We start from the raw sequence: 24734 nt of genomic DNA on the forward strand, positions 1-24734 counted from the left end.
AGTGCGTCGGGCCCTTGACGCACGCACCAGGAGTGCATCATCCAGCTCCACCTGCGCAAAGTAAGAAGATAACACACGGTAATTCATCTAAAGATGGGGACCGTGACACTGATTTTTCCTGTTGTTTGATTTTCCTTTTTGTGTGTAGGCAGCACGGTGGCTGAGTAGCAACACTCATGCCTCACAGCAAGAAGGTTTGGTTCGATCCCTGGGTCACCCAGGCCTTTCTGTGTGGAGTTTTGCATGTTTCTCCCCATGTCTGGATGGGTTTCCTCCGGGTACTCCGGTTTCCCCCATCAACCAAAACATGAACGCCCTTCGAGACAGCTGTTGTTGTGATTTTGGGCGTTACAAAAATAAAATTAATTGAAAAATTGAATTGAATTGTTGTGATTTTGGGCGTTACAAAAATAAAATGAATTGAATTGAATTGATATTGCAGTTTAACTATTCAGTATTTGGGCCAGGTTTAATTAGATCTGTGGCTAAACCACTTTAATACCAGTAGAGGGTGCTGTTTTCCTTCTATGCCGTGTGCCAGTTCATTTCATCTTATTATTGTAAAGTATTTTCTAGCCATGCAGCACTACATCAAACTGGTATCTTGACCAGTTTGATGTAGTCTGCACCAGGGGGCAAGATGTTGTGCAGACCAGCGTGGGCCTTATGAAGACACACACACACACACACACACTGGGGGGGACCCTATAAAAGCTGTCACATGCACATCTCAGGACTCTCTTCTATCCTTTCTTGAGAGTCCGTTGCTCCATTGCTCACTTTACCTGTTTGGAACTCATTAGACCCTTCTGACTTTATGTTTCAGTCTCTTGGTCCAGAAACAAACATTCTTACATTAACTCCTTCATTTTTAATCATCAAACACATGGCTTGTAAAGATCTTTATTCAGATTTAACAATTTCATGTCACAGGTGCAGGTGGACTCTATTTTCTTCTCTTTTTCACTTAGGCGTGGTGCATGATGGGATATAGCAGTGTGTGAAGTGTGCATGGATGCGCAATTCGGTTACGGCCGATCTCCATGGAAATGTTGGAAAGTGCAGGGCCCGTTTGTCAAGCGCATTCATCAGGTGCATTGAAATTGGACAGTCCTTGTTCCAGTTACGTAACTGCCCTTCGACGCACACTTCCAATGGTGATTTTAAGGGCATTTTGGCAAACTGGGACATGGAAATTGTTTCAAGTTCTAAATCATGAAATTCCAAAGCAAAGGTACTCAAGACCATGTTTAAAGGACAATAAGGATACAAATAATGTGTCATGTTTGTTCTTTAAGTCTAAAAGACTACATTTATAACAATAACAACCATTAAAAGATCAGGGATTGTACATCATTATGTAAGCATGCTTTATGCAGTAAATGCTTTACTTTCCACATTAGGTTTGTGATCTAAGACAAGTAGACATAGAAATGACTGGACCAAGCCAAAAAGACTGGAAATTTTTAAAGTTCCAGAATATAAACACGGTGTTGGACCGGTATTTTATAGATTCTGATTATATCATACTTAGAGATGGAGGGCAAGAGACATATTCTCATAAATAAATATCTAAAAGGTAAATGCACAAACCTGTTGAACCTGATCATTTCTATTAGTGACCAAAGCTGTGAACTTGCTATATTATAAAAAAAAAACGTTTTTTAAATTAAAATAATTTTTGACTATATGTTATGATGTCATCTCAATAATGCATATGTGACATTCTATGTAAAGGATGTTAAGTATAAAACGACAACTTGATGTAGAAATGAATGGTCAAGGCCAAAAACTCTGAACTCTGAGGCATAAGTAGATCTGTGCTTGGAGGGACCAAAACATAACAAACTTGTGGAAGTTTATGTTTTGACTCTGTACAATTCCACATAATGAGACCCCAGGCTATCAACACATTAAGCAAGCACTGTCATTGAGCAAACCCAGCACTGTTAAATATGGTCATATTTAATGGTGCTTTTCTCTGTTCTGTCCCTGTCTGTGCGTGCATGTGTGTGTGTAGGAGGGGGATGCTTCAAGCAATCCTCTGGCCCTGATTCCAGTCCTGGCTGATTTCTTCCGACTCAAAGACCCTGGATTGCTTGCCCTGGATGTATCTGGACTCACAGCGAAATACCCTGATATTAGGTACTTTTGAAAGGCTTAAGTGCGTTATCCTTTTGCACAGGTGTTCATATGTCACAAATGCGCTCTGCACAACTGCATGACACAAACAGCACTCGTCAGTTTTAACATAGTGTTGTTTGGGCATATGTAGACCTAACGTTTTAACATAGGCCTATATGTACCCAAAGAGCACACACATAGTCCTACATGTGTCCAAGCAGCACTCATATTTTAACTTTGGCCTACATGTGCTAAAGCAGTGTGGGGCCTTTACAGTGTCTCAGATCGTTTTCACATGTTGGTGACCTCTGTGGATTGACCCCAGTGTGCACCAGATTTAGTTCTGCTTACTTTTGGATTGGCCTTGTTCACACACACTGCACATCATTCACCCCAAACACACACCATGAGCCACATGAGACTCCATCAGCTGATCAGAGAACTTATTTCTATGGTCACACGCTTCAATGGACAGTGCCCGTAAATAAACGCTTCGCCTATAGCAGTGGTCTTTTCTTTCAGCTGTGGCTCAATACTCCATGAGGCCTAAACGCACTGGTGGCGGAGGTGAAAAGCTTTTTGAATGACAAATACAGACCCAGGCTCACCTGCACAGATAGACCTAGGCTCATCTGTGGAGGAGGAGACTGTCACTAATATTAAATTGCCTTATCAGACAAACGTGTCAAATAGCAGCTCTGCAGTGCCCATTCATTTAAATATATGTGATATGAGTGCCTTTTGCCCAATTCCTGCACAGGTCAGCCCAAGGTTAGCCGCATTCACATTGCACTTGTCCTGCTCCTGAGTGAGAGTAGAGCCACTCTCACTCAGGTTTCCAATGCACCAGCCATTTACTGCAGTCCAGAGTCCACCTGTTGGGTTCACACCAGCCTAAGCTCACCACTCTCAGAGCGAATGCTCTTCTACGTTGACCTAACTAGTGGCAGTATGAAAACGACCTCAGAGTCAAAGTTCTGTGTAATAGTACATCCATATCCAGTCACAGTCTGCAGTGTGTGTGCATAAAATTGAAGCCTGCATGTGTCGAAATGGCACTCACATAGGCTAACATGTGCCCAAACAGTATGGAGCCTTTACAGTGTCTCAGAGTCAAAGTTGTGTTCCGACTCCATTCGCTCAACATTTTGGTCTTAAAATGTCCATATTGGGCCACTCTATATTATCCTGGTATTTTTATTTTGCAATTGTGTCCATAACTCAAGATATGAACAATAAGAGACAAATCAGCTGTCTTCTTTCTCCAAGGTTGCTCCCGCTAGCGTTAGCAATGTCAATCATACCTGTTGCTAAGCACCCAGCCCCTGATGAACCAGCGGTCTGGGCGGGAAAGGGAGTTACCTTTTTCGCTCCAGATTGGCTCTTTGTTTGCTTGATACTCGCAGGCGGAATTCCAAATGTGGAGACTGGCTCCAAATTCGGCCCGTAACCGCTAGCCTCGTTGAGTTTCATTTGACTGGAGTCGAACGCTATGGGTGATGTCACACTCACTTAATCCACTTCTTTATACAGTCTATGGTGTCCGCATAAAGTTGAAGCCAAACAGATAATATGAGCCAAAGTCCGCCAAACCCTTCGCCTTCTCTGTCACAGTTAAAGTGTAATTCCCAAATAAATATGGTGTAATAAATATTCAGTGTGGAGCGTATGTACGTGAAGATGCAGCCACATGAGTCTGTGCAAAATTGAAGCCAAACAGATAAAACGAACCAAACTCCACCTCATCGGTTCTGGTAACAGTGTAATGTTACAATGTTACATTTTCATTGTGGCGCGCACATGAGTAAAGGTGCAGCCAAACAAGTTGACGTAACTTTGGCCATAATCCTCCAATTTAATATGATTTTTTAAAATTATTATTCGAATATTCCAGGACTGTCTAAAAGTTTGAAATGTAATGCTCATGATTTTGTTGAAATATTCCAACTTAAGGCAATACAATTAATATAGCAAGTCTGTGTAGCCAACAAATGATGAGTGATGATGTAATCAAATTCTATTATATGAAACCCCCTTTTAAAGCTCTTTCTTGCTCCAGTGCGGACCACGTCTCTGTGCTGCTGGACATTCGTGGAGACATCTCACGAGATGTCAGGACCACCTTGAGAGATTTGCTGGAGCAGAGCGTCCATCCTCTACCAGTGGGATACAGGCCTATATTCACAGATATACTGGTACAACAGTCCAGCAGGACCTTTTGCCTGCCCACCACCAAGTGTGCTTGACTGTTCGCTTCACTTTTGTGTCAAGATTAAATTTACAAGTAAATAAAATAGATAAATATGGGACATTCCTACATGGACTGTTTTAAACAGTTGGTGCAGGGATAATGGTATTCTCCAGAGATACACTGCCTGGCCAAAAAAAAAGTCACCATGAAAAAAAAAAAAAGGTCACACACTCTAATATTTGGTTGGACCGCCTTTAGCTTTAATTACAGCACGCATTCACTGCGGTGTGGGGGAAGGGAGGTAACACAAAAGAAATCCAAGATGGTAAAATGGTAAAATAAGGTAATTTAATTAACAGGTGTGTAGGGGTGAACGAAACAAAAGGCAACTAAACATACATAAACAAAGGTACCTTGCAAGGAATTAAACCAAAGTAAATAAAGTAACTAAACACACATTTTACAATAACAAAACTGTGCTCACGGACAAACAGAGTCAGAACTGATGATCAAAGTGTCTCTAAACAAAAGCCACTACCCCCGGTAGTGACTGAACGAACGAAACGTTACACAAAGGCATACTTGCCACTCAAGGCCAGCAGCCATGAGCAGGTGTTCCCAATCTCCTTAAATGGGGAGGGAGGCGGCTGGAGGTGGGTGAGGCTGAAAACAGTTGTCCAATCATAGCCCAGGGATCCAGTAGCCAGGTTCAAGGGGAAGAGAGCATACCTGGGGTTGAGACTTGGGGAGAACACACACAGTAAACAAAATACAAAAATACAAACAAAAGAACGAACTGAAGGCCTAGGGCCGTAACACGCTGTGTCATTAATTTGATAAGCTTCTGCAATGTCACAAGATTTATTTTCATCCAGTGCATTCATTTTTCACCGAGATCTTGCAATGATGATGGTAGAGTGTGACTGCTGCGCAAAGCCTTCTCCAGCACATCCCAAAGATTCTCAATGGGGTTAAAGTCTGGACTCTGTGGTGGCCAATCTATGTGTGAAACTGATGACTTATGCTCCCTGAATTTTGAGCCCGATCAATCCTGACATTGTCATTTCGGAATATGCCCATGCCATCAGGGAAGAAAAAAATCCATTGATGGAATAATCTGGTCATCCAGTATATTCAGGTCTGACCTCATTCTTTGAGCTCGTACCCATTAGTTAAACCCAGGTGTCAACTTTTTTTTTTTTTGGCCAGGCAGTATATATTCTAATGTGACTGACCATTCAAAGTGATTTAATTTGGGAACATTATAGTTAAGGTCAGAAAAAGGTTATGGCTAAGGTTAGGGTTTGGTTAAAGGTCCACGTGCATGCCACAGTGGGTCATAAACGTATCCAGATGACGTTCCCAGACCAAGTAACTGGCGAGATCTTTATAAAGGCATGTCTGCACACAAATGCATGTGTTTTAGGCATTGTTAAAACTCTGTAACTTTTTTGCTTCATTGAAATGTTCTTATCTGTTTTCAAGAAATCATGGCAGCGATATGCTACCTCCAAAAAGTTGTGCAGTGTTGCTTTAATGCTTGCAAGATAGCCAATACATTTAATACCATACATGGAACATTTCAGGTAAATACATTATATGTTATTTGACTATGCTTCTATTGTTGGATCTTTTTCGTTTGATCAACGTTGTTTTGCAGGCAGTTCTAACATAACATCTGTCCAGGGACAATGGGGGAAATTGCCTTCTGGCTAATTCTGATTTACAGTGATATATATATGAATGTACACTTTCCCTCAAATAAACAAATCAATAAATAGATAAACATATTGCATTGTTCTGATGTTGTATGTGTGAGTCTAAACTTAAAGATCCTATATTACACAAAATGGACTCAAGCCATTTTATAATGCTGTTACCTCATTAAAAGCATACCTGGGGTTGTAAATTGATCACACATATCTGAATGATCCTTTACTAATAGCCCATCTACATTTCCAAAGCTCAAAATGCTGTGTTCCACCTTGTGATGTCATGAAGCCATACTTTTCAAGTCAACAGTTATGGAGTTTAAAAACACAGTGGAGTAGTTCCTGTACCACATGACATGACAAGGTGGAACAGAATGTCTTCCATTTGAGGGAAGAACTGCTTAAATATGCAGGGTTGGTGTGTTAAATGCGCAAAACGCAACTCCAGGTATGTTTTTGATGTGGAAACAACATAACACAGATCTGACAATAATGCAATATAGGCCTTTTAACTACTGGTACCATGGCTGCTTGCTCCTTTACTTTCAGCTCTGTCATGAATAACTGAAGAGGGCACACTGATATCCGTTACATGCGCTCTTTCTCTCGTCTCTGCTTGCTTTTCCATGAAGAGTGCTGATGATAGGAGGTTGTGTCATCTTTACAAGCATATACAGAAAAGGCCTGAGGGACTACGCATGCTGCAACATTTATGCTTTTAAATTTTTATCCTCGAGTTTAACTGTGACAATGTCAGGATTAAGTAGTGAGCAGCTCCACAAGTCTACGCTGGCCGTGTATATGGTATGTTACAGTTTTCATATGTGTATTCACTATAGATAGACTTTCTTGCTTTATACCATGGTGTTTTTATAATGTTGATATTTTACTGAACTCTGTCCATCACTGTAGAACTTAATGGAGCACTTCAATCCGGGCCTGCAAAAGCTTGTGGATCTAGGCACCAGTTACGTCCAAGCATTCCAAGGTATGGCTCTTGTTTCATATACTGTTTCAGTTTGTTTATTTACTTGTCTATCTAAGTGTCTATTGATCTGTCGATCAAGACATAGTTTAGTTTAGTCTTTATTTAGTTTAGTCTTTATTTAAAGACTTGTTGTTTGTTTAGCTTAATGTACAGAGACATTAAGCATAAAACAGCACCAGATTATAGCTAAGTAGCTAATTTCCATCTGCAGTCCCTGGTTTACAGAGAAAAAAATACACTAGTCACAAAAAATAATAAAAAACAGATAAGAACTTCCAATTTATATGCGCATTCGCACGTCTCAGTCATTCATCCAGTTCAGACACTCTGATGCACACACATTACCATACTTAAAATACATTACACAATTTACATATTACATTTAAAACACAATAAAAAAAAAAACTCAGTGCTGGCAAGTGTAATTGTCCCAAAGCCATTTTTTTAGTTCAGAGGAGAATGTATGTGTATGGTTTGTGATAGTTCTTATTTCAGGTGGGAGGTTGTTCCATTTGTTGTAGGAAAAGGCTGTTTGTGCAAAAGCAGTATCATATCACCCTTACCAGCTCCATCTGGATGAATGATCGAGTTGGTACAGCTTAATACTGCTTGTGTGTCTGTTAACTGGTGCATTTAAAAGGTTATAATGTTATGTTTAGTTTGAAATGACTGTCGAAACAGGGCACTGCTCTACAGGGTTGATTTTCAACCTGTGTACCGGGGAACAGTTGTGTGCCTTGTGTGCCAGTTGTGTGCTTAGAAAAATGTGGAATTTGGGTAAAATTACTCACATGGATTTTATTGTATAATTTTGCATTTTGGAGTGTCCAGAGCAACTTCTGATAAAAAAAAACAAAAAAAAAAAAACACAGTTGTTTTTCTTAATAACTATTGTTAAATTTAAATAACTAGACACAGTGGCATGGACAATATTTGTTACATCATATAGCACATTGAAATCTTCTACTCCAATGCACTGCTCATTGGAGTAGATCACATTAGAGGTAGAAGCAGCAGCCTGAGCAGGGAGGCCCACACTTCCTCTCCACACACTTCCTCTAGCTTATCTGGGGGATCGTGAGACATTCCCAGGTCATCGATATAGTGCAGCGTGTCCTCGGTCTGCCCTGGGGTTTCCTCCCAGTGGGACATGCCTGAAACACCTCTCCAGGAAGGCATCCAGTAGAACATGTCCAAGTCACCTCAGCTGGCTCCTCTTGGGGTGGAGGAGCAGCGGTTCTACTCCGAGCTCCTACCGTTCTCCTATTGTATCTTTAAGGGGTCCAGTCACTCTGCAAAGGAAACACATTTCAACCGCTTGTACCCACAATCTTTTGGTCCTTTTGGTCATTACCCAAAGCTCAAGACCACTATGGAAAGGAATGTGACCGGTAAATCGAGAGCTTTGAATTTCGACTCAGGTCCTCCTTTACCACAGCAGTTCAATACAGCAGTTGCATCACTGCAGATGGTGCACCAATCCGCCTGTTAATCTCATGCTCCATCCTTCTCTCTAGTGAACAAGACCCCGAGATACTTGAACTTCTACACTTGAGGCAGGGACTCTCCACCCTACATAATCATGTGATCTTACATTAAATGTTCCTGTATCAAACTTCAATAAACAAATGAGATATTCAGGCAGGCATAGTCCCTTATAAATACATTTTATACAGTGTTGTTCTTTTCTGACAGATAGCAATGCCCAACCTACTTTTTCATAGAGTGTAAAGTAATGGATTTAAATTCCTCACCTGTTATGAAATGAAGGGCTGAGAGAGTGTATCTAAAGGTATATCATCTCCATAATCCAGGTCAGAAAGAAATGTTGCTTAGCTCAAATTTAATATCGGCCACTGCTGCTTTCGGGGCAATATCTGACGGATACAAAAACTTCTAAATGTCTCATTCTTATGTGCACAGCCCTGGCAACCTGCAGCGAGTCTTACTTCACTGCCCTGGCAAAGATGGGGGACCAGGCTCTGCACTCCCTCTCATCACACACCCTAGGTAAGGCTTTGCCCTCAATATGTACAGCTCCTTTATTTTAAAATCTGTTTGTGAAACTTCATAAACCTCCATTATTGACAAATTTGGACAAATCTTGCACTTAAAATGTGTAAAACAACCGTGTTATTGATATTAGTTAGCACTTAGTTGCTTAACCCTAACAATGTCTTTGAACTTTTAATATTTGAAATTTTGAAGTCTATAGGAAAAATCAGTGAAAACTCATTTCTGGAAGATGGTCACTATTGACCTCCATAACACTGCACACCCACGCTCTAGTACAGCATCTTCTAGAATTGGCATAGAGTGAAATGTGTTTGGTCTTCTGCTCAGAGACAGGACAGCCATGGCTCAGTGCTGCTGTGCACTGATACACGGAGGGTCAGGACCTGCAGTGTTACTCTGTGATCAAGTAACACATTGAATTATTCATGAGGCCGTCTCCTCTTATTAACAATTCAGTTAATCTTATGAGCAAAGGCCAGTACATTGGCTTAAATCACACTTGTTTTATGCTCAAAAGCCAATATTTGTTTTACTAAACTTATGCTTCAGGAAAAAGTGGAAACAATCAAGCTCCTGGGTATGTAAAACACCATTTGAAATCTTTAACCCAACCCATATATCCAATATTATGGGGAAATTATCTATGCTGAGAGTCCAGAAATATCATTTTAGATATTGTGTTTTCAACTTTTGAAATCTGATTAGGCAGACTATCCAGATAATAGTGGTAGTGGAGCGCTGCACTGGATCAGATGCAGTCAGGAAAAGAGAATGGAGGAGGCATTTTGATTTGAAGTAAAGTTTTTGCAAGACGCACTGCTCTCTATAGGCTAGAGTATTGTTGAGGTATGTCGGGACACATTTTCATACGAACTATAGAAAAATAAAGTTAATTGTGCGATAATAATCAGGTATCACAGAAGGCAACAGTGACTTGTAGTTGTTATCTAAGAAAGTCTGTTGTCAGTATACTTTGATTCAACTGTAAATATGTCTATGCATGCCTTTTTGTTATCTTTTTGGTCTTCTCTCTGTCCATCTTATCTCAAAAAAGCTACCAACCCAAACTGTAAGAGGATCGATTCCTGCTCGGACCAAGCTCTGTCATTGTGCCCTTAGGCAAGACACTTCACTCACCTTGTCTGTATATGAATACGGTCTGTGTATCATTGGAGGTGGTCATAGGGGCTGATATGAAAATTGGCTTGGTCAGTCTAGCCCAGGGCAGCTATGGCTACAGTACAGTAGCTACTTGTAAAAAAAAAAAAATATATATATATATATATAAATTTTTTTTAGCTTCTTGAAAAACATAATACAGGACTAATATATTTTTAGTGAAGTGTCCAAACACTGTCAAGATTAATACATCTCACTAATGAAGTTGTCTAGCAAAAAGAAAATAAGAGACAAACCATTGCATTATTATTATCATGAGGTCGCATGATGTTTAGCACACCTTGCCATTCTCAGGTTGTAAAGTGACTGTTTAACTTAAAGAGCAGATATTATGCTAAATTGATTTTTGATGAATTTTTAGATCATCCACGCATGCATGTTAACTTGACAATATTCAAACCCTCTGTCCATTTCTCAGCTCCGACTCTGCAATTCTCTATAAATATTCAAAACTATGATACAACTGCACAGCAACTTGACAAACCCCGACGCTATGTGCGGTAGTGTCATTAGTGGGATGCACACTGATTGTGACAGCGCTCTGAAGGAGTAACTTAACACGGAGGGGAGACTCAGAGTATCTAAAACAAAAGTGAAACTTATAAAATATGTTCATACAGTGGGGCAAAAAAGTATTTAGTCAGCCATCAATTGTGCAAGTTCTACCACTTAAAAAGATGAGAGGTCTGTCATTTTCATCATAGCTACACTTCAACTATGAGAGACAGAATGGGGGAAAGAATCCAGGAAATCACATCGTCTGATTTTTAAAGAATGTATTTGCAAATTATGGTGGAAAATAAGTATTTGTCATGATCCCTGTTTTGCTCTCCCTGCATTCTCGTCTCCCTCCTCCCTCACCTGCCTGTCTCCGGAGCTGGGCGGAGTCCTGACTCCTCCCGCGCGCACCTGCTTCCCATCAACGCAATCAACACCACCTGCCGTGGATAAGAGGGGTCAGGACCAGTCACTCGGCGCCGGAACATCTGCGTGCTCCACGTGAATATGCTCATGGCTTAACACTTTTTGATCTTTTGTATTCCCTTGTCTTATTGGAACCTTTTTGCTCTGCTCCAGGAATCCGCCCGAGAACCAGCTCCGGATCTCCCCAGTCCCTGCAGCTCTGTCCTATGGTCTTGTGTTCTCCCTGTCTCGTCGTGCACCTATGTTTCTCCACATTCACGGACCCGCACCTACGCTCCCCGGCTTCTATGGACTATGATCTATGATTTATTGGACTATGAACTCACATTTATGAACTCTTACTTCTGTGATCACTTGTGTGAATAAAGACATTGTTAAACGTCGTGAGTCTCGCACCTTTGGTCCTTACGCCTCGCTGGTTACGACAGAACGTTCCGGCCAGAAATGGACCAAGCGGACTCTAGACCGGACGCTACACTTTAGCAGGCGTTTACTCACCACAGCGACATGCTTGGGCAGCACAAGCGGACCATTCGGACCCTGTTGGAGCATAGTCAGTCTCTGGCGCAGCAGGTGTCTCAGCTCGGCAATCAGGTTACTACGTTGCTCGCGCACCTGCCTCCTACCACCGTCGCCGCTGGACCCACTACACCGCCCCATCCTCCGGAGTCTAGGAGCACCGATCCGGAACCGTATGCGGGGCAGCCGGATCTCTGCCGAGGCTTCCTGTTCCAGTGCCTCTCCATGTTCCAACGGCGCCCAGCCCGGCCAAAAGGAAGGGCCCACCAGTAGCCCTGGGAGTACTGGTGGGACAGTCTCAGATCCCAGCTCATTGCAACAGACTTCAGCTCCCGGCCACTCTCTGTCTCCGCTCAAAGACCTTGTCCGTCCAGGCTCTTGTGGACTCCGGGGCTGAGGAAGACTTTATTGATCGCCAGTTGGCGGAGCAGTGGGGCATCAGCCTGGAGCCTCTGGATCGCCCCCTCACTGCTCGCGCCCTCAATGGCTTGCTTTTAGCCCGAGTTACTCATGTCACGGAACTTGTTACTATGCTTTTGTCTGGGGACCACCACGAGACCCGCAGGTTCTACGTCGTTGCCACCCCTTCTTCGCCGGTGGTGCTGGGCTACCCCTGGCTTAGGGCCCACAATCCGGTCATCGACTGGGCCCGGGGTAAGATTGCGGGGTGGAGCCCCGCCTGCCATGCGGGGTGCTTACGGTCCGCCCGGTCTCCTGCGAAAGGGGCTTCCCCGTCCGGCGATAACGTTCCGAAGGCCCTCGACCTCTCCCTGGTTCCGGAGGAGTATCATGACCTACAGGACATCTTCAGCAAGGACCGGGCCCTCTCTCTGCCTCCTCACCGCCCCTACGACTGCACTATTGACCTGTTGCCCGGGGCTCCCTTACCCACTAGCCACCTCTACAATCTGTCCCAGCCTGAGAGAGAGACCATGGAGCGGTATATTTGGGACTATGTGGCCGCAGGTATTATCTGCCCTTCCTCGTCTCCTGTGGGGGTGGGGTTTTTCTTTGTGGCCAAGAAGGACAAGACCCTTCGCCCCTGCATAGACTATAGAGGTCTAAATGAAATTACTGTTAAGAATAAATATCCACTGCCCCTTATTGACTCTGCGTTTACCCCTCTCCATGGTGCCACTATATTTTCTAAGTTAGATTTACGTAACGCTTATCATTTGGTGCGGGTGAGGGAGGGGGATGAGTGGAAAACGGCTTTTAAGACACCCATTGGACATTTTGAGTACCTCGTTATGCCCTTCAGGCTCACTAATGCCCCAGCAGTGTTCCAAGCCCTCATTAATGTTGTTCTCCGCGATTTTCTTAATCAATTCGTTTTTGTATACCTGGACGATATCCTAATATTTTCCAGGTCGTTGCAGGAGCACAGGCAGCACGTCCGACAGGTGTTACAACGACTGTTGGAGAACAAGCTGTTTGTGAAGGCCGAGAAATGTGAGTTTTATACCGACCAGGTCAGTTTCCTGGGGTTCATAGTAGGGCGGGGCCAGGTAAAGGCGGACCCGGAGAAGATCAAGGCTGTGAGGGACTGGCCTACCCCTACCAATCGAAAACAGCTCCAGAGATTCATAGGTTTTGCAAACTTTTACAGAAGGTTTATTAGAGACTTTAGCCGAGTCATCTCTCCCCTCACGAAACTCACATCCCCGGCCCAGGCCTTCATTTGGTCCCAGGAGGCTCAGTCTGCCTTTGAAAGACTTAAGACTATGTTTACCTCTGCCCCTATCTTACACCAGCCTGACCCTTCCCGGCAGTTCATTGTAGAAGTGGATGCCTCCGACACTGGGGTAGGGGCGGTCCTATCCCAGAGGTTCGACCCCCATGACCGGTTGTTTCCCTGTGCCTTCTTCTCCCGGCGGTTGTCCCCAGCGGAGGTCAACTATGACGTGGGGGATCGCGAGCTGCTCACCGTTAAGTTGGCCCTAGAGGAGTGGCGGCACTGGCTGGAGGGGGCGGAGCTACCGTTTTTGGTATGGACTGACCATAAGAACCTTTCATACATTCAATCTGCCAAACATCTTAACTCTCGCTAGGCTCGCTGGTCCTTGTTTTTTAGCCGTTTTAATTTTATTCTCACTTACCGCCCGGGGACCCGGAATGTGAAGCCAGACGCCCTCTCTCGCCAGTTTGCTCTAGAGGAAGCTAGTGCCACTCCGGAAGCTATTCTCCCCTCGTCCCGTGTGGTTGCTGCCCTCCGCTGGGAGATTGAGGACTTGGTGCGGGCAGCCCAGCGCGATAGCCCTGACCCAGGTAACGCTCCTCCCGGCACATTATTTGTTCCTGATTCTGTTCGCTCCCAGGTACTGCAATGGACTCATGGATCCCGTTTTGCCTGCCACCCTGGAGCTTCCCACACCCTCTCACTGCTTAGACGACATTTCTGGTGGCCTACTATGAACAAAGATACCAGGGCCTACGTCGCAGCTTGTGAAGTGTGTGCCCGGGGGAAGTCTTCCCACTCGCCACCATCTGGTCTGCTGCACCCGCTCCCTGTTCCGAGTCGACCATGGTCTCACGTGGCGGTGGACTTTGTGACTGGCCTTCCCTCATCCCAGGGTAAAACAGTAATTTTAACCATTGTGGACCGTTTTTCCAAGGCAGCTTACTTCGTCGCCCTGCCCAAACTCCCGACAGCCAAGGAGACGGCTGACCACCTCACTAACCATGTGTTTCGCCTCCACGGCATTCCCCAAGACATTGTGTCCGACAGAGGGACCCAATTCACCTCCCAGGTCTGGCGCTCTTTTTGTGAGGGGCTGGGGGCTTCAGTGAGCCTCACCTTGGGGTTTCATCCCGAGTCCAACGGACAGACCGAGCGCACCAACCAGGAGTTTCTCCATTTCAGGCCTCGCTGGGATACCAGCCACCACTCTTCCCCTCCGAGGAGAAAGACCTGGCGGTGCCGTCTGTCCAGCACCACCTCCAGCGCTGTCGTCGGGTCTGGAGGAAGACTCGGACGGCACTCCTTAAAGCTGGGGCCCGCACCAAGAAGGTGGCTCACCGCCGGCGCATCCCAGCTCCCAAGTATGCACCCGGGCAGTCGGTTTGGCTGTCCGCTAAAAATATCCCGCTTAAGACTGACTCATGTAAACTCTCGCCACGATTCCTCGGTCCATTCAAGATAAACAGACTCATCAACGATTCCGCTGTACAACTCCAGCTCCCCCCATCTCTCCGCATTCACCCCACGTTCCACGTCTCCCAGATCAAGCCGGTCCGCACCAGCGACCTGTGCCCTCCTTCCGGTCCCCCTCCTCCCGCCCGACTCGTCGACGGTCACCCAGCCTTCTCCGTTTGTAGGGGGCTCCAGTACCTGGTCGACTGGGAGGGATATGGACCCGAAGAGCGTTCGTGGGTGCCCAGGGCCCGCATCCTAGACCCGGACCTGGTGAGGGACTTCCACCGCGCTCACCCGGACAAGCCTGGGGGTCCACCGGGAGGTGTCCCTTGGGGGGGGGGGGGTACTGTCATGATCCCTGTTTTGCTCTCCCTGCATTCTCGTCTCCCTCCTCCCTCACCTGCCTGTCTCCGGAGCTGGGCGGAGTCCTGACTCCCCCGTTCGCACCTGCTTCCCATCAACACAATCAACACCACCTGCCGTGGATAAGAGGGGTCAGGACCAGTCACTCGGCGCCGGAACGTCAGCGTGCTCCACGTGAATATGCTCATGGCTTAACACTTTGTGATCTTTTGTATTCCCTTGTCTTATTGGAACCTTTTTGCTCTGCTCCAGGAATCCGCCCGAGAACCAGCTCCGGATCTCCCCAGTCCCTGCAGCTCTGTCCTGGTATGGTCTTGTGTTCTCCCTGTCTCATCGTGCACCTATGTTTCTCCACGTTCACGGACCCGCACCTACGCTCCCCAGCTTCTATGGACTATGATCTATGATTTATTGGACTATGAACTCACATTTATGAACTCTTACTTCTGTGATCACTTGTGTGAATAAAGACATTGTTAAACGTCGTGAGTCTCGCACCTTTGGTCCTTACGCCTCGCTGGTTACGACAGTATTTGATTAATAACAAACAAAAGTTAATCTCAATACTTTGTTATATACCCTTTGTTGGCAATGACAGTGGTCAAACATTTTCTGTAAGTCTCCACAAGGTTTTCAGACACTGTTGCTGGTAGTTTGGCCCATTCCTCCTCTAGAGCAGTGATGTTTTGAGGCTGTCGCTGGGCAGCACGAACTTTCAACTCCCTCCAAAGATTTTCTATGGGGTTGAGATCTGGAGACTGGCAAGGCCACTCCAGGACCTTGAAATGCTTCTTACGAAGCCTCTCTTTTGTTGCCCGGGCAGTGTGTTTGGGATCATTGTAATGCTGAAAGACCCAGCCATGTTTCATCCTCAATGCCCTTGCTGATGGAAGGAGGTTATCACTCAAAATCTCACAATACATGGCCCCATTCATTCTTTCAATTGGTGGCTGACTGAATAATTTTTTGCCCCACTGTACATTGTTTTCGGTGAATATAGCATTTTCAAAACATTAAAAGGTAACATGGTGATCTAAATATCTGTTAGCAGTTAATACACATGGAAGTAAAATACCCTCTTTTTAAACAAAATAACAATTGACAACGATCACATATGCGCAGGTCTAGCTTAACGAGCCTACTAATGGCTACAAATAATGGAATTAGTAACTTAAGAAATATAAAAAAGACAAATGTTATTAAAACAAATAAAATTGTGATTAATCTTGAGTTAACGATGGAAATTATGCAGTTAATCATCTCTTGACAGCTCTAATATTTTATATATCTTATTTTTATTAAAGTAAGTAAATGTTCTTGAGATAATTTAATTGCAGTACTGCACGTCTCTGCAAACACTGCATGTGCACATGCCATTTATTTATTTTTTTACTTGTATATACTGTTTGTTTCCTGATAGGATATAGTATTGTGTACATTGTAATATGTTTGTAATATAATGTTCATTTCATTGTGCAGACAGAAACGTTACATTATTGCATATTAATCTGTGTTGAACAGGGGAAGTGATGCTCCAGATTTCAGAGACTCAGAGAAGGCTGACCACAGAGATGGAGGGAGTAGTGAGTATCATGGCAGGGAATTTTTATTGAGATGAAATCCTGTATTGAGATGAAATCCTGTGGTTTCCAAACCAGAACCCCTCCAGCCCCTGGCAGTGCCTAGAAATTCTGTCCATAAATATAATGAACAGAACCGGTGACAAAGGGCAGCCCTGGCGGAGTCCAACATGCACCGGGACCAGGTCTGACTTACTGCCGGCAATGCGAACACAGCTCCTGCTCCAGTCATACAGGGACCAGACAGCCCTTAGCAAAGAGCCCCGGACCCCATACTCCCAGAGCACCCCAAAGGACACCACGAGGGACATGGCTGAACGTCTTCTCCAGATCCACAAAACACATGTGGAGTGGTTGGGCAAACTCCCATGAACCCTCGAGGACCCGATGGAGAGTATAGAGCTGGTCCAGTGTTCCGCGACCAGGACAAAAACCACACTGCTCCTCCTGAATCCAAGGTTTGACTATCGGTCGGATTCTCCTCTCCAGTATCCTGGAACAGACCTTACCAGGAAGGCTGAGGAGTGTGATTCCTCTGTAATTGGAAAACATCCTCCGGTCCCCCTTCTTATACAGAGGGACCACCACCCCGGTCTGCCATTCCACAGGTACTGTCCCTGACCGCCACACAATGTTGCAGAGACATGTCAAGACAGCCCAAGAACATCCAGAGAATTGAGGTACTCAGGACGGATCTCATCCACCCCCGGAGCCTTGCCACCGAGGAGCTTGCCAGCCACCTCAGTGACTTCAGCCAGGGTAATGGACGAGTCCACCTCAGGGTCCCCAGTTTCTGCTTCCTCCTCGGAAGACGTGACAGTGGGATTGAGGAGATCCTCAAAGTATCCCTTCCACCGCCCGACAACATCCCCAGTCGAGGTCAGCAGCTCTCCACCTGCACAGTAAACAGTGTTAGTAAAGCACTTCTTCCCCCTCCTGAGGCATCGGATGGTTTGCCAGAATCTCTTTGAGGCCGTCCGATAGTCCTCCTCCATGGTCTCCCCGAACTCCTGCCAACCCCGAGTTTTTGCCTCTGTGATTGCCCAAGCCACGGCACGCTTGGCCCACCGGTACTCATCGGCTGCCTCAGGAGTCCCACAAGCCAACAAGGCTCGATAGGACTCCTTCTTCAGCCTGACGGCATCCCTTACTTCTGGTGTCCACCACCAGGTTCGGGGATTGGCGCCGCGACAAGCACCGCAGACCTTACGACCACAACTACGATCAGCTGCATCAACAATAGAGGTGGAGAACATGGCCCACTCAGAGTCCATGCTTGTTATGGACAAGCTGCACAGAAGTCCAATAACAAAACACCACTCGGGTGTAGATCAGGGAGGCCGTTCCTCCCAATCACGCCCTTCCAAGTGTCACTGTCATTACCCACATGGGCATTGAAGTCTCCCAGGAGAACAACGGAGTCCCTGGTTGGTGCACTGTCTAGTACCCCTCCCAGGGACTCCAAGAAGGCCGGGTATTCTGCACTGCTGTTTGGCCCGTAAGCCGACACAACAGTCAGAGACCTGTCCCAGACCAGAAGGTGCAGGCGACCCTCTCATTCACTGGGGTGAACTCCAACATGTGGCGGCTGAGCTGTAGGGCTATGAGCAAGCCCACACCAGCTCGCCGCCACTCCCCGCAGGCAACGGCAGAGAAATGGAGAGTCCAACCCCTTTCAAGGAGTTGGGTTCCAGAGCCCAAGCTGTGCATGGAGGTGAGGCCGACTATATCTAGCCGGTAATGCTCAACCTCCCACACAAGCTCAGGCTCTTCCCCCCCCCAGCGAGGTGACATTCCATGTTTCCAGAGCTAGTCTCCATGTCCGGAGATCCGGTCGTCGAGGTCCCCACCTTCGACTGCCACCCAGATCTCTCTACACCCGCCCCTCATTGCTCTTCTCGCAGGTGGTGGGTCCACGGGAGGACGACCCCACGTTGTTCCTTCGGGCTGGGCCCCTTGGGGAAAGGCCCGGCCACCAGGCGGTCGCTGTCGAGCACCCACCCCAGGCCTGGCTCCAGGGTGGGGCCCCGGTAACGCCAGTTCGGGCGACGTAACTGGCTTTGTTGTGTCTCTCTTCATGTTGGGCTTCTGAACCGCTCTTAGTCAGACCTGTCTCCCAGGACCTGTTTGCCATGAAGCCCCTGACAACATAGCTCCCAGGATCATTCAGTTGCTCAGACCCCTCCACCACGTTAAGGTGGCGGTTCGGGGAGGGGACATATAATATAACTTTTGAAAATACATATAATCTGTGATTTGTGATCTCCGTGAGGCAGTCTGTGATCCACATTTCTTATTGTTTCAGTTCCGGTGGTTCCAGAATGAGGTCCTACAGGCCATGCAAAAAAATGTAAAGCTGGATGAAGAGTATATTGCTGTGAGTTACATTTTCAAAATGCCCTACATTAAAACATGACAAATATTGCACTTTATAGCAAACTAATGTACCATGTATTCTTGTCAAGATAACTGCTCTTTACATCATGAATTGTATGGTAAAAGCTAACCCTGCCTGATAGGTTCACAACCTATATTACAGTTCAAAAGAGAAGAGAAGACAAGAGAGATTATTTTGTCTCAATATTGAGGAGAAAGAGCGGAGAGGCAAAAAAAACCTTCAGTTACAAATCACCACCCTCTCTCTGAAAGCCCCCACCGTCTTTCTTCTCTTTTATTAAAGTTAGGAAACCCTAGCTACATACACATACACTGCTGCTCTGAAGGGGGGGGGAGACATATACTATATGACGAAATTCACAGAGAAATATATTCTGTTTTTGCATTTCCAGAAGGTCACTCTTCCCCTTCGCACAAACATCCTCCCATGATGTTTCTGTTTTAGGGTTTCACAGTGACCTTCTTCCCGTGGGATCCCGCACTTTCAAAAGACATTTTCTGCAAGACTCAAGAACAAACATTAGTGCAGATTACATAGTTTACATAGTTGAATATAATGACTAAATAAAGAGTGAACATTACATTACAGTATCTTTAAAATGAACAGTGAGATAACATAATATAACTTGAATATATATTTTGAATCCATCACTGCCCAGCAAGATGAATGCTCACCATATGTGTGAGTTCACAAACTCACGAGAATCCAGCTTGAGCTGCTGCAAGATTCAACTTCACCCAGCAGCTTGCGGACCAATGATGTAAATGGTCACATTTTTATATAGTGCTTTTCTACCTTCTGTGTAATCAAAGCTCTTTGCATAAAGGAACCACTCACCCATTCGCATACACATCCATATGCCAGTATACACTAGAATCCCATCACCAACCTTTGGGTCAGTGGATCTGACTGCTCAACCAAAGATGTTTTATGTCAAGAGAGAGATTTGAACTGCCAACCTTCGAATAAGTGGGCACACACTCTACTGATTGAGCAACTGTTGTCCCATGAAATTCCGCTTTTTCCCGATCACTTTCAACAAGAAACTGAAAAGATAAAAGTGGGAATTTTGTGAAAATGCAAGAATCTCGAGTGGCGACAAAGCAGGTCTCTTTGAGATAAATTCTTATATAATACATATATACTTATATGTTGAATTTTGTGTAAAGCACATAGACGCTCTTGACATGACTGATTTTTACAGCTTTTCACGGGCCCGTCAAAAATTTGATTCTGGAGCACCAAACATGCTCACACTAACAATACCAGACGGGTATTTTGCTATCAGGTGTTACCCTTGTGGGTATCACCTGATGGCCCCCAGACTACCAGACCAATACTGTTACAATATTACATTGCACATTGCACATTGCACTTTTAACTTTGACGGGTACTTTGCCATCAGATGTTACCCTTGTGGGTACCACCTGATGGCCCCCAGATTACCAAACCTATAGTGTTACAACATTACATTACATTACATAACATTACATTACACTAGATTACATTACATTACATTACACATTGCACTCTTAACTTATAAATATTTATTTTATTGTATATTTGTATATTGTTCCTCCAAGTCTTATTTTGTATATTTTGTGTATTGATTACATTGCCTACATTTTATATTGTATTGTATTATATTGCTCACATTTTATATTGTATTTCTCACCTGCTCAGGGACTACAGATGGAAACTAGCTTCGGCTATAATCTTGTGCAAAGCATCTTTAATGTTTTTGCACATTGTCCCTATCAAATAAACTAATAAACTAAACTAAACCCACCATCTAAAAGAAGTGAGAATAACCATTGTTACTGTGTTGTATGTCTGACATGTTTTGTTTCTGTGCAAAATGTTTGCTGCAGGGCAGTCGCAGAGTCTATGAGGTGGAGGTGAGGAACCAGGCAAAGGCCCTGGAGAAGGAGCTAAGACGAGGAGGATACAGAGACTCTCTGGTAATGCACTATTCTACATGGACAACACTCACAAGTCTATGAAATAGCTTTCAGAATAGAACATTATAAATCTAAGATCAGTACAGCATTTTTCACGCTTTCCTACACTACCTTCATGAGGCAGACTCTTTTTCAAACATGACCTCATCCATCCACTCAAAAATGATATATATACTCTCACCTAAAGGATTATTAGGAACACCTGTTCAATTTCTCCTTAATGCAATTATCTAATCAACCAATCACATGGCAGTTGCTTCAATGCATTTAGGGGTGTGGTTCTGGTCAAGACAATCTCCTGAACTCCAAACTGAATGCCAGAATGGGAAAGAAAGGTGATTTAAGCAATTTTGAGCGTGGCATGGTTGTTGGTGCCAGACGGGCCGGTCTGAGTATTTCACAATCTGCTCAGTTACTGGGATTTTCACGCACAACCATTTCTGGGGTTTACAAAGAATGGTGTGAAAAGGGAAAAACATCCAGTATGTGGCAGTCCTGTGGGTGAAAATGCCTTGTTGATGCTAGAGGTCAGAGGAGAATGGGCCGACTGATTCAAGCTGATAGAAGAGCAACGTTGACTGAAATAACCACTTGTTACAACCGAGGAATGCAGCAAAGCATTTGTGAAGCCACAACACACCACAACCTTGAGGCGGATGGGCTACAACAGCAGAAGACCCCACCGGGTACCACTCATCTCCACTACAAATAGGAAAAAGAGGCTACAATTTGCACGAGATCACCAAAATTGGACAGTTGAAGACTGGAAAAATGTTGCCTGGTCTGATGAGTCTCGATTTCTGTTGAGACATTCAAATGGTAGAGTCAGAATTTGGAGTAAACAGAATGAGAACATGGATCCACCATGCCTTGTTACCACTGTGCAGGCTGGTGGTGGTGGTGTAATGGTGTGGGGGATGTTTTCTTGGCACACTTTAGGTCCCTTAGTGCCAATTGGGCATCTTTTAAATGCCACGGGCTGCCTGAACATTGTTTCTGACCATGTCCATCCCTTCATGACCACCATGTACCCATCCTCTGATGGCTACTTCCAGCAGGATAATGCACCATGTCATAAAGCTCGAATCATTTCAAATTGGTTTCTTGAACATGACAATGAGTTCACTGTACTACAATGGCCCCCACAGTCACCAGATCTCAACCCGATAGAGCATCTTTGGGATGTGGTGGAAATGGAGCTTCGTGCCCTGGATGTGCATCCCACAAATCTCCATCAACTGCAAGATGCTATCCTATCAATATGGGCCAACATTTCTAAAGAATGCTTTCAGCACCTTGTTGAATCAATGCCACGTAGAATTAAGGCAGTTCTGAAGGCGAAAGGGGGTTAAACCGTATTAGTATGGTGTTCCTAATAATCCTTCAGGTGAGTGTATAATATAATACCACCACCTATCACTCACATCACACTCAAACTAGGTAAGGTAAGAGTCTTGCCCAAGGACACAACAGTGTATAGAAGATGTCTGTGTAGACCCTCAGTCATCCAGATCTGATCCAGAGCAAAAGACAAAGTTCTAATCTGTCAAGTGGAAAAATCGTTGTAGGAGAGAAGACGTTTCACTGCTCATCACAAAAACTGGTTCTTCAAAAGGACAAAACCCCGAGCCATAAACAAAGTAATGTAGTCTACTCCATTCAGTGTAGTCAAGAGTACAGTGAGTGTTATATTGGAAAATCTAAACAGCTACTCCATAAGAGGATGTACCAACACTGGCATGAGAGTTCCTCTGGACCCCAGATCGCCGTGCATCTCCATCTCAAAACCACTAAACACTCCTTCGAAGATAGTGAATTTCAGATCTTAGCCAGAGAAAAGAAATGGTTTGAGAGGGGAGTTAAAGAAGCTATTTTTGTTAGGAAAGAGAATCCTTCCTTATGGGGGCCTGAGACAAAATCTCTCCCCCATCTATAACTCCATCCTCAGACCCAGAACAATGAGAACAATAGCAGGGTCGTTAAGGGCTGAATAGGGTAGTCTCAGCTGAAACTGGAAACAATAGCTGTTTACAGTTTCAGTGTGGTTAGCCCCTCCCCTCAGATAGATTATAAGACAGTGGCCACCAGCATTCTGACCAGAACTGAAGAACTTGGATGAGCATCCTACAACAATTTGCCCAGTTGACAGATTCGAACTTCGTCTTTTGCAGTGTACAGAAGAGCAGACCCAAAGTCCCGACTGGTATTGGTTGTGTGACATAACAGCATTTAGACAGGTTAGAATTCTATGGTGGAATTTGCTGTTTAACTGTCAGATTGCAGATGGTTTATGGTTAATATCTCTGGGCGTATCCACATGAAAAAAAACTGGCACAAAGTTCTGTTCTGTCAGTATAAATAAACAAAAGGCCAGACAGTGGTAATTTTTCAACCTCAATACTGTTGTCACTTGAAGGACTTAAAGCAATGAAATCAATATGACAAGTCTGTGGAGCCAGTCCCAAGCAAATAAGATTCAACATTTATGGATCATAAGTTTGGAGATTTCTCTCAAAAACAGTGAATCCTCCATACAGTAACATAAGCCCCTGCCCTCCATCTGAAATCCATCCATCCATTTTCTTCCGCTTATCCGGGGCCGGGTCGGAGGGGCAGCAGTCTAAGCAGGGACTCCCAGACTTCCCTCACCCCAGACATGTTCTCCAGCTCCTCCGGTGGGACCCCAAGGTGTTCCCAGGCCAGCCGAGAGACATAGTCCCTCCAGCGTGTCCTGGGTCTTCCCTGGGGCCTCCTCCCAGTGGGACATGCCTAGGGAGGCGTTCAGGAGGCATCCTGAGCAGATGCCCGAGCCACCTCAACTGGTTCCTCTCAACGTGTAGGAGTAGTGGCTCTACTCCGAGCTCCTCCTGTGTGAGCGAGCTCCTCACCCTATCCCTAAGGGTGCGCCTGGCCACCCTACGGAGGAAGCCCATTTCAGCCGCTTGTATCGGCGACCTTGTCCTTTCGGTCATTACCCAGAGCTCATGACCACAGGTGAGGGTAGGAACGTAGATTGACCGGTAAATCGAGAGCTTTGGCTTCCGGCTCAGCTCCTTTACCACAACGGACCAATACAGCGACCGCATCACTGCAGACGCTGCACCACTCCGCCTGTCAATCTCCCGCTCCATCCTTCCCTCACTTGTGAACAAGACCCCAAGATACTTGAACTCCTCCACTTGAAGCAGAGACTCACCACCCACCCGGAGAAGACAAACCACCTTTTTCCGGTCGAGAACCATGGATTTGGAGGAGCTGATTCTCATCCCAGCTGCTTCACACTCGGCTGCAAACCGCCCCAGTGCATGTTGCAGAAACGTGTCAGTCAAGACAGCCCCACAACATCCAGAGACTTGAGGTACTCAGGACGGATCTCGTCCACCCCTGGAGCCTTGCCACCGAGGAACTTGCCAACCACCTTGGTGACTTCAGCCAGGGTGATGGACGAGTTCGCCTCCAGGTCCCCAGTTTCTACTTCCTCCTTGGAAGACATGACAGTGGGATTGAGGAGTTCCTCAAAGTATTCCTTCCACCGCCCGACAACATCCCCAGTCGAGGTCAGCAGCTCTCCACCCGCACTGTAAACAGTGTTGGTGAAGCACTGCTTCCCCTTCCTGAGGCGTCGGACAGTTTGCCAGAATCT

At 45.3% G+C, this 24734-nt stretch overlaps 2 protein-coding genes across 2 annotated transcripts in view; both read left to right on the top strand.

Annotated features, from left to right (window-relative positions):
• exoc3l1 (exocyst complex component 3-like 1) overlaps window positions 1-5480 on the top strand; it is an 88894-nt gene extending 83414 nt beyond the window's left edge. The window contains exons 14-15 of the mRNA XM_055227326.1: window positions 2021-2145; window positions 4184-5480. Coding sequence (XP_055083301.1) covers window positions 2021-2145; window positions 4184-4370 — 312 coding nt within the window. The 3' untranslated portion in view covers window positions 4371-5480. The remainder of the gene's footprint in view (window positions 1-2020; window positions 2146-4183) is intronic.
• A 1297-nt stretch (window positions 5481-6777) lies between these two features.
• The window catches only part of baiap2l2b (BAR/IMD domain containing adaptor protein 2 like 2b), a 79383-nt gene continuing 61426 nt past the window's right edge, over window positions 6778-24734 (top strand). The window contains exons 1-6 of the mRNA XM_033965942.1: window positions 6778-6831; window positions 6940-7015; window positions 8939-9025; window positions 16674-16735; window positions 19038-19109; window positions 21002-21091. Coding sequence (XP_033821833.1) covers window positions 6778-6831; window positions 6940-7015; window positions 8939-9025; window positions 16674-16735; window positions 19038-19109; window positions 21002-21091 — 441 coding nt within the window. The remainder of the gene's footprint in view (window positions 6832-6939; window positions 7016-8938; window positions 9026-16673; window positions 16736-19037; window positions 19110-21001; window positions 21092-24734) is intronic.

This window comes from Periophthalmus magnuspinnatus, chromosome 1, assembly GCF_009829125.3.
Source record: "Periophthalmus magnuspinnatus isolate fPerMag1 chromosome 1, fPerMag1.2.pri, whole genome shotgun sequence".
NCBI lineage: Eukaryota > Metazoa > Chordata > Actinopteri > Gobiiformes > Gobiidae > Periophthalmus > Periophthalmus magnuspinnatus.